Source organism: the organism of the source record quoted next, unplaced genomic scaffold (assembly GCF_019419815.1).
Source record: "Pyrus x bretschneideri cultivar Hongxiangsu unplaced genomic scaffold, Pyrus_bretschneideri_v1 Contig29, whole genome shotgun sequence".
Classification (NCBI taxonomy): Eukaryota; Viridiplantae; Streptophyta; class Magnoliopsida; order Rosales; family Rosaceae; genus Pyrus; species Pyrus x bretschneideri.
In genome coordinates, this window is record NW_025999601.1 from 1,356,147 (window position 1) to 1,370,123 (window position 13,977).

At 38.2% G+C, this 13,977-nt stretch overlaps 2 protein-coding genes and 1 long non-coding RNA gene across 3 annotated transcripts; 2 read left to right on the forward strand and 1 right to left on the reverse strand.

Moving 5' to 3' along the window:
- The first annotated feature begins 2,689 nt into the window (after window positions 1-2,689).
- On the forward strand, window positions 2,690-7,038 carry LOC125467807 (putative pentatricopeptide repeat-containing protein At1g12700, mitochondrial). Its single transcript, XM_048588670.1, has one exon. It carries the CDS (start codon window positions 4,776-4,778, stop codon window positions 6,387-6,389), a length of 1,614 nt encoding a protein of 537 aa, XP_048444627.1. The 5' UTR covers window positions 2,690-4,775; the 3' UTR covers window positions 6,390-7,038.
- Window positions 7,039-7,128: 90 nt separating this feature from the next.
- On the forward strand, window positions 7,129-8,188 carry LOC103927855. The gene is made up of 3 exons (XR_007260041.1): window positions 7,129-7,204; window positions 7,315-7,371; window positions 7,660-8,188. It is a non-coding gene; the product is annotated as an uncharacterized LOC103927855 (long non-coding RNA).
- A 38-nt stretch (window positions 8,189-8,226) lies between these two features.
- LOC103927821 (auxin response factor 4) lies at window positions 8,227-13,703 on the reverse strand. Its single transcript, XM_009336773.3, is given in 13 exon segments — window positions 8,227-8,655; window positions 8,824-9,014; window positions 9,101-9,846; window positions 9,922-10,084; window positions 10,291-10,366; window positions 10,456-10,575; window positions 11,223-11,387; window positions 11,887-11,977; window positions 12,052-12,136; window positions 12,224-12,345; window positions 12,348-12,405; window positions 12,579-12,635; window positions 12,752-13,703. Coding segments are annotated over 13 exon segments (2,397 nt in total). The 5' UTR covers window positions 13,091-13,703; the 3' UTR covers window positions 8,227-8,471.
- Window positions 13,704-13,977: the final 274 nt, after the last annotated feature.

A 13,977-nucleotide genomic window follows, 5' to 3' on the forward strand; every position in this document is an offset into this window, starting at 1 on the left:
GGAGCTAGGTGGCCGGTCCTCTCTCACCCAAGGAGACCGGCCACTCTCCTATTTAAACCCCATCATTCTCCTCAAAGTGCACTTTCAATTCTCTTGCTAAAATTTTCAAAAATTCTCAAACACTTTTCCCACCAAATTCTAACTTTGGCATCGGAGGTTCTTCGGCCAAAGCCACACCCCCCCCCCCCCAAAAAAAACATCGTGGGCGCGTGAGGTTCTTGGCCTTGATCTAAGGTGTTAATTGTTTTGTAGGTGCAATTTTTTCCAAGATCAAAGAGGAAGAAATTTGCATCCACAATATCAATATGCAATTTTGTGGAAATATCAACGGATATATCAAATATCGACATAGATATCGGTTGTTTTCAATGGAAATAATGAAAATTTAAAATGAAACTTTGAGTATTGTCAAACATTGGTTTGGACGAAATATAAGAGTTTCTCCGATATTTAAAACATGTGTCAAAAATATTGACAATATATGTCGATTTCATACTAAACGTTAAGAGCTTCTCCGATATGAGGTGAAGTTTAGACTTCACACCCATTTCCATACCTTTCTCTGATTTATTGGATATTTCCATAGAATGACCATATCGAAGAAATTTTAAACGATGCTTGTAAGTGAGAGATCTTAAGTTTGATTCTTATCAAATGCGAGTTTGAACCAGATTATTACTAACTCATTGTGAGGCTAAGCTCACCCCTTCCCCCTAATGTAGATAATATCATTTGTTCAAAAAAAAAAATAATAATGATTAGTGTGTCGTCTTGTGTAAATTACTTATACTGCCTTTCAGCTGTTGCATACATGTGGGAGTGTATATACTTCCTCTTCGAGAATATCTATACTACTATATAATGCTAGTAGCCCCATTTGGGGTCATGGGCTTCACAAAAAATAATGGGATAATCATGCCCCACAAACAAAAAAGTTCAATAGCAGCCCATAATAATGCATCAAATAATGCAATGATATTTTTGTCATATAAATAGTGTTTTTTATAATTAATTTTTTGTGCAATTTTTTATTTATAATTAGTAACTCACAATGAACTAACAATAATGTGATTCAATCAGTTGTTTATTAAATATATTTTCTCTATTTTTAAATATGTTCATAACATCTTAAGAGGCGTAGTGCCGGTTATAAAAAAGGTTTTTCGCACATGCATAATAATGTGATTTAATTAGTTGTCAAATGATTTTTTTTTTTTTTTGAACAACCTATATTATTTACACTAGGGTTATTATACAAAATGCTCCCTGAGATTGAAAATCAATGGAAATGGTCCCTGAGATTGTTCACCATGCATGATTTTGGTCATTCCGTTAAAAACTCTCTGGGCAATTTTCAAAGCTTCGTAACTCAATTAATTCTCAACCAAATTCGACTCATAATATATCAAAATGAAGATAAGAAAGTGTAAAACAAGATTATATTTATTTGGAAGCCCAATGATTGCCGAAGATAGCTGGAAAATAGCTGAAAAGTGACTGGTTCGCGAGAAAACTGGAAAACTCGCTGGAAACTGGGTAAATTTTACACGTTCATAACTTCTTCAATACTCAACGAAATCGAGTGATTCAAAACGAAAATCATACTTCTAGACGAGATGAAGAGAATGGTATCTTTCTTTACTGCTAACTCGCCGTTATTTGACCGGAAAACTACTCGAAAGTGGCTAACTCGAAAATGGTTAACCACTTTTGAGCCGTTGTCTAACCAATCCACGATGATTTAGCCTTCAAAAATGTACCATTCTCTTCGTCTCGTCAAGAAGTATTATTTTTGTTTTTGAATCACTCAATTTGGTTGAGTATTGAATAAGTTATGAATGTTTAAAGTTTACCCAGTTTCGAGCGAGTTTTCCAGTTTTCCAGTTTTCCGGCGGACGAGTCACTTTTCAGGCTATTTTCTGGCTATCTCTGGTAACCATTAGGCTTCCAAATATCTATAATCTTATTCTACACTTTCCTATCTTCATTTTGATATATTATGAGTCGAATTTGGTTAAGAAACGATTGAGTTACAAAGCTTTGAAAATTGCCCAAAATCATGGATGGTGGACAATCTCAGGGACCATTTCTATTGACCATGCAAATCTCAGGGACCATTTTGTATAATAACCCTTTACACTAAGGGAGAGGGGATGAGCTTAACCTTACATTGAGCTAGCAATAATGTGATTAAAAAAATGTATAGTCGCGTGTAGCAAGTCGTGATTCAAAAAATATCTTTTGCACGATATATATATATAGGGAGTTGATTTTCAGAAGTCTCTTTTTGTTTCACACACCTATCTTAAATTTTGATCATTCGGTTGAATAAGTCAAACGAAATCAACTATCTTGATTTTATTGGAATATATGTATGTGAGAAAGGAATTCTCTCCGGATTCCTTCCTCTTAATCCATAAGTTTGGGGATTCGAGCGTTAAAATTTGATTCAACAGTTAAAATTATTATAACTTTTAAAGTAATCATCTATTTATAACTGTTGAATCAAATTTTAATGATCTGAATTTCAGAACTTACTAATAAGGAGGAACCCCTTCCATGTATGTGGGTGATGCTGCTGCTTTTTCAGATGCATCCCATCAGTAGTACATTAATACAGGAGGGCTGGCCATACTGGCAAACGTGTACCGACCCAAAGGCCACAGAAAATGTATCAAAATCTCAAGGTGGATGGGTTGATAGGCATCCATCTCTTCATTTCAGATTATATTTCTAGATATACTGGACTATTCAAAGATAAGTAAGGGTTCTTACTTAAAAATTTTAGTATTTTAATTATAAAGTTTTGTACTTATTATCAGAACGGTTCATATTATGAACCACACTGTAAAGATTATCTATGCAAAAATAAATTAAAACTAAGGACGTTTTGTCAATCTATTTCAGCAAATACACAGACTGTTCCTAATGCTTTTACCAATACTGTTCATTTGTTTTCAAACAATTTGATGACTAAATAATATTATTTTTAATTGATTTTTTATAGAAGAGATCTTTATAGGATGATTTATAATTTGAACATTCTGATTACGAAATTCTATAAATTGACAACGAATAATTTTGAGAAATTTTGAGTAGAAATTCGTACTCATCTTTAAGTAGTTAAGTATTGTGTATATTTCTAATTCAATGGACCTGCATCCGCGGCACCTATTTTATACTCTGTCATGTATATACTGATAAAAGAGAAGATACAAGAGATCCTGTTAACTTCGAAAATGGGAAACATAGGGCAAAAACACAGTTCTACAACAACTCTTTGATTTGTGAGAGAGTCTCAACTCGCTGACTTGGAGCTGCTGAAGATTATACGGGCTGCGATTACTTCTTCTTTTGCAGGTTGGTGTGGAGGATGCTCTCACTGTGTTCGACGAAATGCTTCAAAGGCGTCCTCTGCCTTCCGTTGTCCCTTTCAACCAAATCTTGACTCAAATGCTGAAAAAATTGAATGTGCATGGGATCTCTTTCTTAGTTTATCATCAAAAAGAATTCAGCCTAATGTCAGGACATATACTATAATGATCAGTGGATTTTGTAAAGGGGGACTTACATGTGAAGCAGAAAACTTGCTTACAGAAATGGAAGAGAGGGATTGTTCTCCAAATGATTGCACATATAACACAATTATCCGAGGGTTTATCAATAACAACGAGACATCAAGGGCTATGAGACTTATTCAAGAAATGGTGGAGAGGGGTTTTCCTGCGGATGCATCAACGGCGGAGTTGGTCGTTAATTCACCCGCAATGTTGGCATTGATAGAAACATCATGATGAATTTGATTTGCATCTTTGTATTGCCCAGTGACGTATGATATTTGTTATTAATTTAATATACCAAGTGATTGAGCAACTATGTTACTCTTCTTTTAAGATTATGAAATCTGTTGGAGAAGCAGAGTATTGACTGATATGAAATTTGTAGGGTCCTTTCATAAGCTGATGAATTTGTAGTTGATAAGTCCTCTTCTATAAGTAATGTCCTTCCATTCGCTTGAGTTGAAACAACACATTTATTTAGGAGAAATGGAATTAAAATTGACTTGTTCAATCTCATTATTTCAGTTTCGAAAATATTACGTTCCTTACAATAATACTTAGTGAAATCCATATAAAATACATTGAATAGTTTTTCTTGTTAATCTAATCTATTCATTTTGTCATATCCAAATCATTTCTTAATTATCTCATCCAAACGGAATCCAAATTGTGACTATGGAGATGCCGGATTGCAGGTATCAAACTCAATCATCTGCCGACTGAAAGAGGTGGAATAATCTCCATAATCTCCAAACAGCGCAAGTCAATCATCTGCAGAATCGTCCAACATCGAACAACATTAAATAAGCTTCGAACAGTCCTCTCTGGCAAGTTCACCATTGAAACAAATGCCTTGAGTTGTTGATGTGCAGGTTCGCGAGTCCTGTTGGTAATGTATGCAAGAAGAAGGCAAATGCAAGTAAAGTCTGGCTCCGTCAGTCTTCCATTTCTGAATCCATAACAGGGAGGATGCTCAGGGCTGAAGAACTAAGATGCATGCCCCGGGCAATCCCCACATATTCAACCGTGATCCCGTGGCACAGAAGCAATATGAAATCCCACAGTGGCATCCTTCACTGAAACAAAGATCAGTAAAACACTACAATTGTGCCTTCTCCCAACTGATGATGTTTAATTAAGCAAGCATATGCTAGTAAGTACCAACCTGAAGAGAAATTTGGATTTCTTATCCCAATACAAGGGAAAAACTGGCGGATGCTCGCAATGTGTTCTAAATCGACCGAATCTAGAAGCACCCAACAACACCAGCTTGTGAAAATCACTAATGTGGAGGATGCTCCCAATGGGTTCGACGAAATGCTTCAAAGGCGTCCTCTGCCTTCCGTTGTCCTTTTCACTCAAATGTTGGGTCAACTTGCCAAGTTGAAGCATTACTCGACAGTCATCTCCTTGAATAACCAAATGGTTGTGTCGGGAATTTGTCCTAATGTTTATACTCTAAACATTATCATTAATTGCTTTTGCCATATGCACCAAATGGGGTTTAGCTTGTCTATCTTGGGAAAATTCTTCAAATTGGGTTTTGATCCATTTGTCACGACCTTCAACACTCTAATCAGTGGATTTATTTGTGAGGGTAGAGAGGCTGAGGCAGCAGCACTTTTCAACAAAATGATGGAGGGAGGTAATTGCAGGCCGAATGTGGTTACTTTCAACACACTTGTAAAGGGCCATTGCTTGAAAGGTAACAGCATTGAAGCTATCCAATTGCTTAATAAGATGGAAGAAAATGCTTGCATGCCTAACGTAATTGTCGACAACACGATCATCGACACTCTTTGCAAAGATGCTCTAGTTGTTGTCATGACCTATACCTCTTTGATTCATGGAGTTTGCAAATTAGGGAAGTGGAAAGAAGCTACAAGATTGTTGAATGAAATGGTGGAGAAACATATCTTTCCAAATGTGCACACCTTCAATGTCTTGGTTGATAAATTCTGCAAAGAGGGGATGGTCCAGGAAGCAAGGAGCTTGGTCGAAATGACGACGCAAGGGGATATAGAACCCGATACAATTACGTACAATACGCTTATAGATGGTTACTGTTTGCGAGGAGAAATGGACGAGGCGAAAAAGGTTTTTGAAATAATGCTTAGCAAAGGCTGCATGGTTAATGCTCGTACTTATAACATATTGATAAATGGCTATTGTAAGCGTAAAAGGATAGAAGATGCTCGGATGATTTTTTTGGAAATGTCTCATAAGGGAGTTGTTCCAAATACGGTTACTTATAACACTCTTGTTGATGGGTTTTGCAAGATGGGGAGAACACAAGATGCGCAAAACTTGTTCTCTCAAATGCAAGCTTGTGGCCAACTTCCAGGCATTCAAACGTATAATATTTTACTGGATGGCCTTTGTAAAAACCAACAATTTCCCAAGGCAGTTGAATTGTTGGAAGAGATGGAGGGAAAGAAGTTGGATTTTAACATTGTAACTTATAATATTCTTATTGAAGGTTTGTGCAGAGCTGAAAAAGTTGAATATGCATGGGATCTCTTTCGTCGTTTATCGTCAAAAGGAATTCAACCTAATGTCAGGACATATACTATAGTGATCAGTGGATTTTGTAATGGGGGACTAACATGTGAAGCAGAAAACTTGCTTAGAGAAACGGAAGAGAGAGATTGTTCTCCAAATGATTGCACGTACAACACAATTATCCGAGGGTTTATCAATAACTACGAGACATCAAGGGCTATGAGACTTATTCAAGAAATGATGGTGAGGGGTTTTTCTGCAGATGCATCAACTATGGAGTTGATCGTTAATTCACCCGCTATGTTGGCATTAATAGAAAGATCGTGATGAAATTGATTTACATCTTTGCAGTTTGGACAACCTTCGGTGCATCCTTCCCTTGAATGCTGCATTGGAGGGAGTTGTTCCACTGCTGAGTCCAGTTCATGTAGCCATTTGATTCACACATCACATAGTGACGAATGATATGTGCTATTTTAATTTAATCTATCAAGTGATTGGGCAACTTTTCCGTTACTCTTCTTTTAAGATGATGAAATCTGTTGGAGAAGCAGAGTATATGGACTGATATGAAATTCGTAGACATATTTATGGCTTGGTTTAACTTCTCGTTTGTTTTTTATGTGATAATTCTATCAAGGATATAAGTCGGACAGAAGAAGAAATGGAGGAAATGATAGCTATAGGAGGAGGACTGAACCCATTTCTTAAAATTCTGCACTTCCTCTAACACCAGATACAATATACACATCTGATCAAACGAGGCATCCGAGTTCCATCACGAAGGAACAGTCTGTATCCGCTCAAACGATGTCCAATGTGATTTAATGAAGAATATACGAATTCCATCTTTGCCTAAACATTTTTCTATCTGCACTATAAAATATTGAAAGAAGAGAAGGCCATCTCTCAGTGTACAGAAGCCAACTTAACTTTGGTCAGTTGCTTTTGCTGACATTTATACTTGTTTGCAATCATCAAGGTAAAGGATTCGTATTCCTTTTTTTGACTGCTTTTTCTTTCTTCTAATACTCAAATGGTAACAGAGTTATCCGTCTCTTTCTTTCTCTCCTCCCTTCGTTTTCAGGTCCTACGTGTATTCTGTTGCCAGGGAGTGTGACAATGGAAAAATTGACCCTAAGGTGCTGTAACTGCTGTTGGGGATTCTAAATTCTTTTTTTTCACTTTAGTAAGTGATCTTACAAGCTGTTAGCATTTGCAAACAATAACTCTTCAAGGTACTCATTTTCAGGATTGTGCTGGAGTTATACTATGTACGGCTGAAAGAGCCACGCAGGTTGCTTTGCAGGTAAAAGATTCTGCACTTACTTCTGCAGATGTGTAATTTTTCTACTCAAACATAAGCCTCGTTCGGGCCAATCAATTTAGTCTTATCTTGGCCAGACGACTAGTTTTCTACATATTGCTCGAATGCCCTTAATAAAGTTGCGAATTTTCGTTCATGTGATTTTTTTTCCTAGAGGTTTTTCGTAACTAGAACTGGGATCTGTATATCCATATGCTTGTAACAAACAGATGAGAGCTTGTGCATGATAACTTTACAAGTGCCGTGAACAAGTTTATTTGAACGTTGCAGGCTATACAATGTTTAGGTGGTAATGGTTATGTAAATGAGTAACCAACTGGCCTGTCTCCTTCGCGATGCCGAACTGTATGAGATCGGAGCTGGGATAGTGAGATCAGAATGCACATGTTCAATTACTGAGCTGAAATGTTTGCAGCTCTCGCCTCTCGGGCACTGCATTCAAGATACACCGGGTGTTGCAGTCCGCCATTTGAGTTTCTTTCACTCGCACATTCCCGAATGCCGAATCACGAAGGATCGTAGCAACTGGTGCATCCATGATCAGAAAACGAGAATCACAGTGTTCTTCGGGTAATAAAAACACTAAAAGTTACGAAATTTCATTACTTTTTCACTTTTGCTGTCAAACCATACTTGTATTTACCCGTGGTGGTAGCGAGGTTCAGCAGTCGTAGACTCCAGACTTCGTTTCATCTCTGTAATGTTCAGTTAGAGACAGCATAATCTTTAATGTTTGAACCAAAGTCATGAATAAATCATTGATGTGGAGGGAAGCATCCTAAAGAAACCCTACTAGAAATCCTTTCATCTTCTCCAATATGTTGGAAACCTACAGAATAATAGCACACATCAACAATTTATACTCATAAAAAGTTACAGTACTACATAATCAAACGTCAATCGGAAAGACGTCAATCTCCGGAAGGCCAAACATGTCTCGTTTTCAAGACTAAGACAACCGCAACTACATAACATAGGACTAGGAACTCCATCAAATACATAATTAGGTTCTGGTGTGCATTATTTGCATATGCAGATATAAGATTACAACATCACAATGACCACCCTGAATTTCATTATTTTTAGACCCGGACAGCCGTCGGAGAAGCATCCGGCTGGCTCACGGATGAGGACTTTGACACTTCAAGCATGACTGGCGCTTGTTCCAAACAACTTTGAGTATCATCGCTGATCATTCCGATGGTCATCTTCTCCACTTCTTCCTGGGTATATATATGGATTTTGGAGACCACATTGCAAAACTCACTGCACCAAGAACACATCATTTCCGAAAGGTCATATACAAAAAGCACTTGTATGAATTGTTCAGAAACAAAACTTACAGCTACATTTATGTTAACAAACTTAAAACAAAAGTTAATAAATGCAGAACTAGATATAAAATTCTACTTTCCGAGAGAGAGAGAGACGTACTGCCATGGGTCATCCCCAACAACCATCATATCGTTCTCACTATCAGTGTACAAGATCCGCCATCCTTTATCAGAATCTCGAAGAAGGCCTTCCATGCCAAACAGCCGCTCCAGTTCGGTCAGCAGGTCACCATAGCCATTCAGTTTTGCGAGATCAATGGCTCTTCCCACTAAGCTGCCTTGCTTGTGAACCTTCACTCAATATATGTAACATCAGTTGGCAAAGATGTCCTAGGCATGGCATTTTACAGTCCAACTTGAGGGCTACAATAGCTTACCTTTGTACAACTCCGCTTACTGGAACTCTGAGAGTTTGGAGAGGGATTGTCCCCAGTCAAGGAAAAACCAAAAAGTTTACACCCAGTAACAGTCCCGTTATAGTCTTTATCATTTGGATTTCTTGGAATTGGCACTAAAGCGGGAAGGGTAGAAGTACTCTCCTGTGTCTTATGCTCACTAGGTTTATTTGGCCTTCCAACTTCATTTCTCGCAACTCCCATCTGCATAGAATATGGGTTGATTTGCACTTTCTCTCTGGCTAAGTTAGTAGCATTAGAGCACATTGTGGGATCTTGGCCAGCTCTGTGAATGTCACCATAAGGAAAGTACATATTTGGAAGGGATCCAGAAGCTAGAGAGAAATAATTTGGTTTGGGCGGTTGATAAACGTTGAAAGGTGCGCAACCATTGTTGGATTCCCAATCACCCAGGGTGAAATTTGCTTTTCCTGTCAACGATCTCAATGGGCATATTTCTTGACCTTGCAAGACTTTTGGAAATCTATCTGATTCCGCAAATCCTGTGTAGGGGGTGCGGTGAGCCCTCATAAGCTCATCAATACTAGCCTTCTGTGTTGCATTTGATGCAAGACTTAGATGTGCCGAAGCATGCATCTTAAAATCTTGCGGGCGGTTTACAGTATCACCCCCGTAGAGGGGTGATATGAAACCTATATTTTCTTGACCTTGCAAGACCTTAGAGGATTTAACTGATTCCTCAAAGTCCTTAAACCCAGCCCCTCCAGCTGCAAGAAAATTCACATATTGAGGACTAATGATGATGTAAAAAATGCTTGCGATGTTATTGGGAAGTTTCGTACCAGTGATGGAGTGGACGGGTGGGGTTCCCTGCAGACTTGTCCGCAGTTTCTTCAGTCTTGGAGAAGACTGGATGCTCAAAGGTGGGAGAGAAACAGAAGGATCAACCTCCCACGGCGAGACTCTTTCTTGATGATCATTTCCTATATCTTCATCCCATCTGACCTGGTAACGTAACAAATAAAGGTGTAAATGCAACACCTGCAATAATTGAACTACAGTTTGTGAACCTGTCATTTCTTTACACGAAGTGCATATGCAATGCATGCATAGACGCATTTCAATAATTCAGCTCTCTCTCTCTCTCTCAGAATAACACGGCATGCAATTCATTATCGGTTTTAAAAAGGAAGATAAAATACGAAGCATACCATCAAGCATCTCCATTTTGAGTTTGGCCATCGAAACGGATCCAAGTCGGTGATACCAGTCACTACACCGCTACACCTACAAGAAATCAGAATCTGTATTGTGTCAATAAAATGTCTAACAAGGAAAACATGCAGGCCATGCCATTGAATCAAACTTATAAATACCTTCTTTCAGATGAATCATCCCTATCAAATCTCATTTTGAATCTATTCCCCATAGTCACCGGATTAGCGATGCTTCTGACATATTTTTGGTAGGGAATGACAAATTCTGCATGGCTTGCCCTGCATCACAGAAATTTAAAAAGATTCTGTAAATGCGTAACCCCGTCCATGCATGTTCACGAATCTTGGTGAAAAAAAAAAAAAATCTGTTTTTGTTTTTGACAGATGATTTGAGCAATGGAAAGAGAGGTTACTTCCATTAAGCATACAATGGAATGAAAGTAACCATAATTAAGCCTCGTCAAAAGAGAATAAACCCTAAAAGAACGGTTTGCACAAAACACAGGACGAACAAGTTGGTAGATTCTGAAGTTAAAAGATTACTAGATTTATCGGTAGCTTTCCGTGTAACTCATGCCAACTGTTGTGAGATCCAAAAGTGGAAATGCCCCAACTTACTAGCACTTGCCGTACTTGTTTATGGAACCGTATTAACAAAGTAGTGTACTAACTTATTAACGTCATCTCCCTATTTAAGTAATCACGTCAAGTTCTTGTTTTCTATAGTTTGTGCTTCTTTACCACGAGAACAGTACAAGCATATTTAGATCGTACACAAAAAATGTGCAATCGTACAGATACGCCACATTTAGTGATCAAATGAAAAATGTTTAAGTATGAAAATGCACAGTATATTAAGGGTTCATAAAAACTGTGTCAAAACTAACATCACCAAAAAGTAAAGCGGAATAGTATTGTACTAGTACCTTGGACTGTAGAATACATGAAACATGCTCTTGGTGGATATCGCATTAGCCACGAGAGAAAGAACACTGGGGTACGAATTCTGGTTGCCTACAACAGAATCAGGAAGACCATTTCTAGGTCGAACAGCTCTTCTAATTCCCAACCTCAGCTCTCCATTTTCACCCCTACAAAGACCATTGTAAAGTATTTAAGTTACCGAGGTCACCAGACAATGAACAAAATCAAGGAAACTTTTAGCTTCTCATAGAAGTTAAATTATTCTTGTTCCAAAGACATAATATTCTTTCCTAATAGTACGCAGTACACGTAACATAAGTCTACATCCTATCATGTGCGGAAATCTATTTTCACCTTTGGACATAAAAGTATTTGCATTCCAGCAGTAGAGATTCTTTTACAGAGAAAAATAAATATGTATACTCAACCAACTACAATATGGCAAATCAACACTTTTTATGATCCTTAGTAATTATTAATAGCTCTTCACAAGGAAATCTCCGAAAGAATCAAACATTAACGTCATTCAGGCAAAAGGTCTACTTTTGGCTGCTTCTCACCTGTTAAAAGATCGACGATAGCCCTTGAATAGGTAGAGAAACAAATTTGAGTGATTCCTAAGCCATGATCAATTTGAAACTAAAATAGTCAATTAATTGCAGTTACCTCAAAAATAGCACAGCATCCCCCGCTACAAGATTCTTTTGGCTTATGAAAATACTCCATCCTGTAGTAAGCAGATGTCGCCTTGGCTGACCTGAGGAGTAATACGCTCAGAATCATACCAAATTAACTATCAATCAAACCGATAGAGAATTCTAAATAATTTACCTCTATAAATATGTCGAAACCTCCACTCTACCCCGTGTAGGTCCTTTGCAACAAGTTCTTGAGATGGCCTCTGCTGTTTATAGTCCTACCGATAAAAGAACTCTATTAAAAGATATACAAATAGAAAAACCTTCGATGGAAAACAGAGAAATATAAATGCATTTATTCATACCAATGGAGGAAAGCAGTCTTCAGCAGCTCTCCGAGGAACGGAAAACCCTCCGTGTGTACTGGTATCAGAAGCTGTAAGCGTTTTGCAGAACATGTGAGGGGTTGATTTTGTAGGTGATCCCCATCCCCCTCATCCACTCCCACCTCTTCAAGCCCTTTCCCTTCCAAATTTGTTCCTACCAACTACAGAATACCCGAAATCCACATCCCAATTAGAACCGCTATAAACCGATAAAATTGAGCAGCCACTACGAAAAAATAGCATTCCAACAGAAACTTCAAGTCCACAACAATAAAAAGTAAAGAATTAAATAGAACAACTCCACTCCAAATTTCATTGTTTATTACAATCATACCTCAGGCTGAGGAAGCAAGGTGACATGTGTGTAGACCTCATCATTCTCCTTGTTAGCCTGTTAATTCAAGAAGCAACAAATTCAATAACCAAATTAAATACCCAGAAAACATTTGAGAAAATAATAACAAATTAAATACAATGTTGGGAGTTTCATATGGAAAGGTTACTCACAAGCAGCTGGACATTCACAACCTTGCAGAAGATCTGAGGGTGGAGATCAAAGGTGGGCATCTCCATGGGAGAGAAAGGAGAGGAGGAGGCAACTTGCTCCAAGTGGCCTTGTGGGAAGTAGACAACCACATTCCCCTTCTTGGGGAGTGAGATGAGAGGGCCAGCACAAGCATGCCAAAGCTCCAGATAAATTGAGGAAGCCACAGGAGCTGAGGATGAATTGGAAGAAGATGAAGAAGTTGAAGAGGACAAGCAATAAACACAAACACCGCCACAATCCCCATTGCAATAAGCATTCTTCTCCACCTCCCTCACTGCATGGTTCAGATCAATTTCCATGAATGTTCCCCAGAATTACTCAAGAAAAAGTGCTTCCCAGATAAGCAGTCCCAAAAGAAAAATTGACAAGATAATAAAAAACAAGAAAATGAGTAACCAAATGGGAGAAGTGAGGAGAACCCAGAAAGCAGAAAGGGGAAATTTGAAATGGGGAGGCGAAATTCAAATCATTTCAAGGAGTTTTGATGTTTTGAAGGGAACCCAGAAAGCAAAAAGAGGAGATGAACAGAAAAGAAGAAAATCATGTTTGGCTTGGAGGAAAATTTCAGAGAGTGAAGGAGAGAGAAAAGCTGAGAGAGAGAGAGAGAGAGAGAGAGAGAGAGAGAGAGAAGAGCAAGAAGAAGAAGTGGTTTATCAAATGATAACAAGGAATTCAAAGTATGATTCCATTTCCTCCCCCCCCATTTACAGGTAGTTAGAAGAGGGAGCAGAAGCAGCAGTAGACGTAGACAATTGCATACGAACACAGAAACAAAAGGCAAAAAAAAGCCAATGTGGTGATGGCTTTTCGACTTCGACTGTATAACAGAAGACAGAGAGAGAGAGAGAGAGAGAGGGGAGGAGAGAGAGAGAGAGAGAGAGAGAGAGAGAGGAGGGTGGAGAGTGTTGGTAATGTACTGTCTTAGCCTGTCCCCCCCACCCACACAGTCTCTCTCTCTTCTTTCTCTCTGCTTTTGCTCTGCCTTTGGCTTTATCTTTTTCGTTTTAATTAGTAATTTTCCTTTACTGTATGAAGGACGTAGGTGAGGCCCTCCACCAAGACAAAAGGAAGGTTTTAGCAAGAAAATACATTGAAAAGACAAAAAGGGGTTTTCATTCATTTTCTATTTTCTTCATTTAAAAATCTTTAAAATTTACCATTTAGTATTACAATCTAGTGGGTTTTT

What these genes read in the sequence shown, in the direction of transcription:
- LOC125467807 (XM_048588670.1), top strand. Translation starts at nt 4,776, where the DNA reads ATGCTCGCAATGTGTTCTAAATCGACCGAATCTAGAAGCACCCAACAA.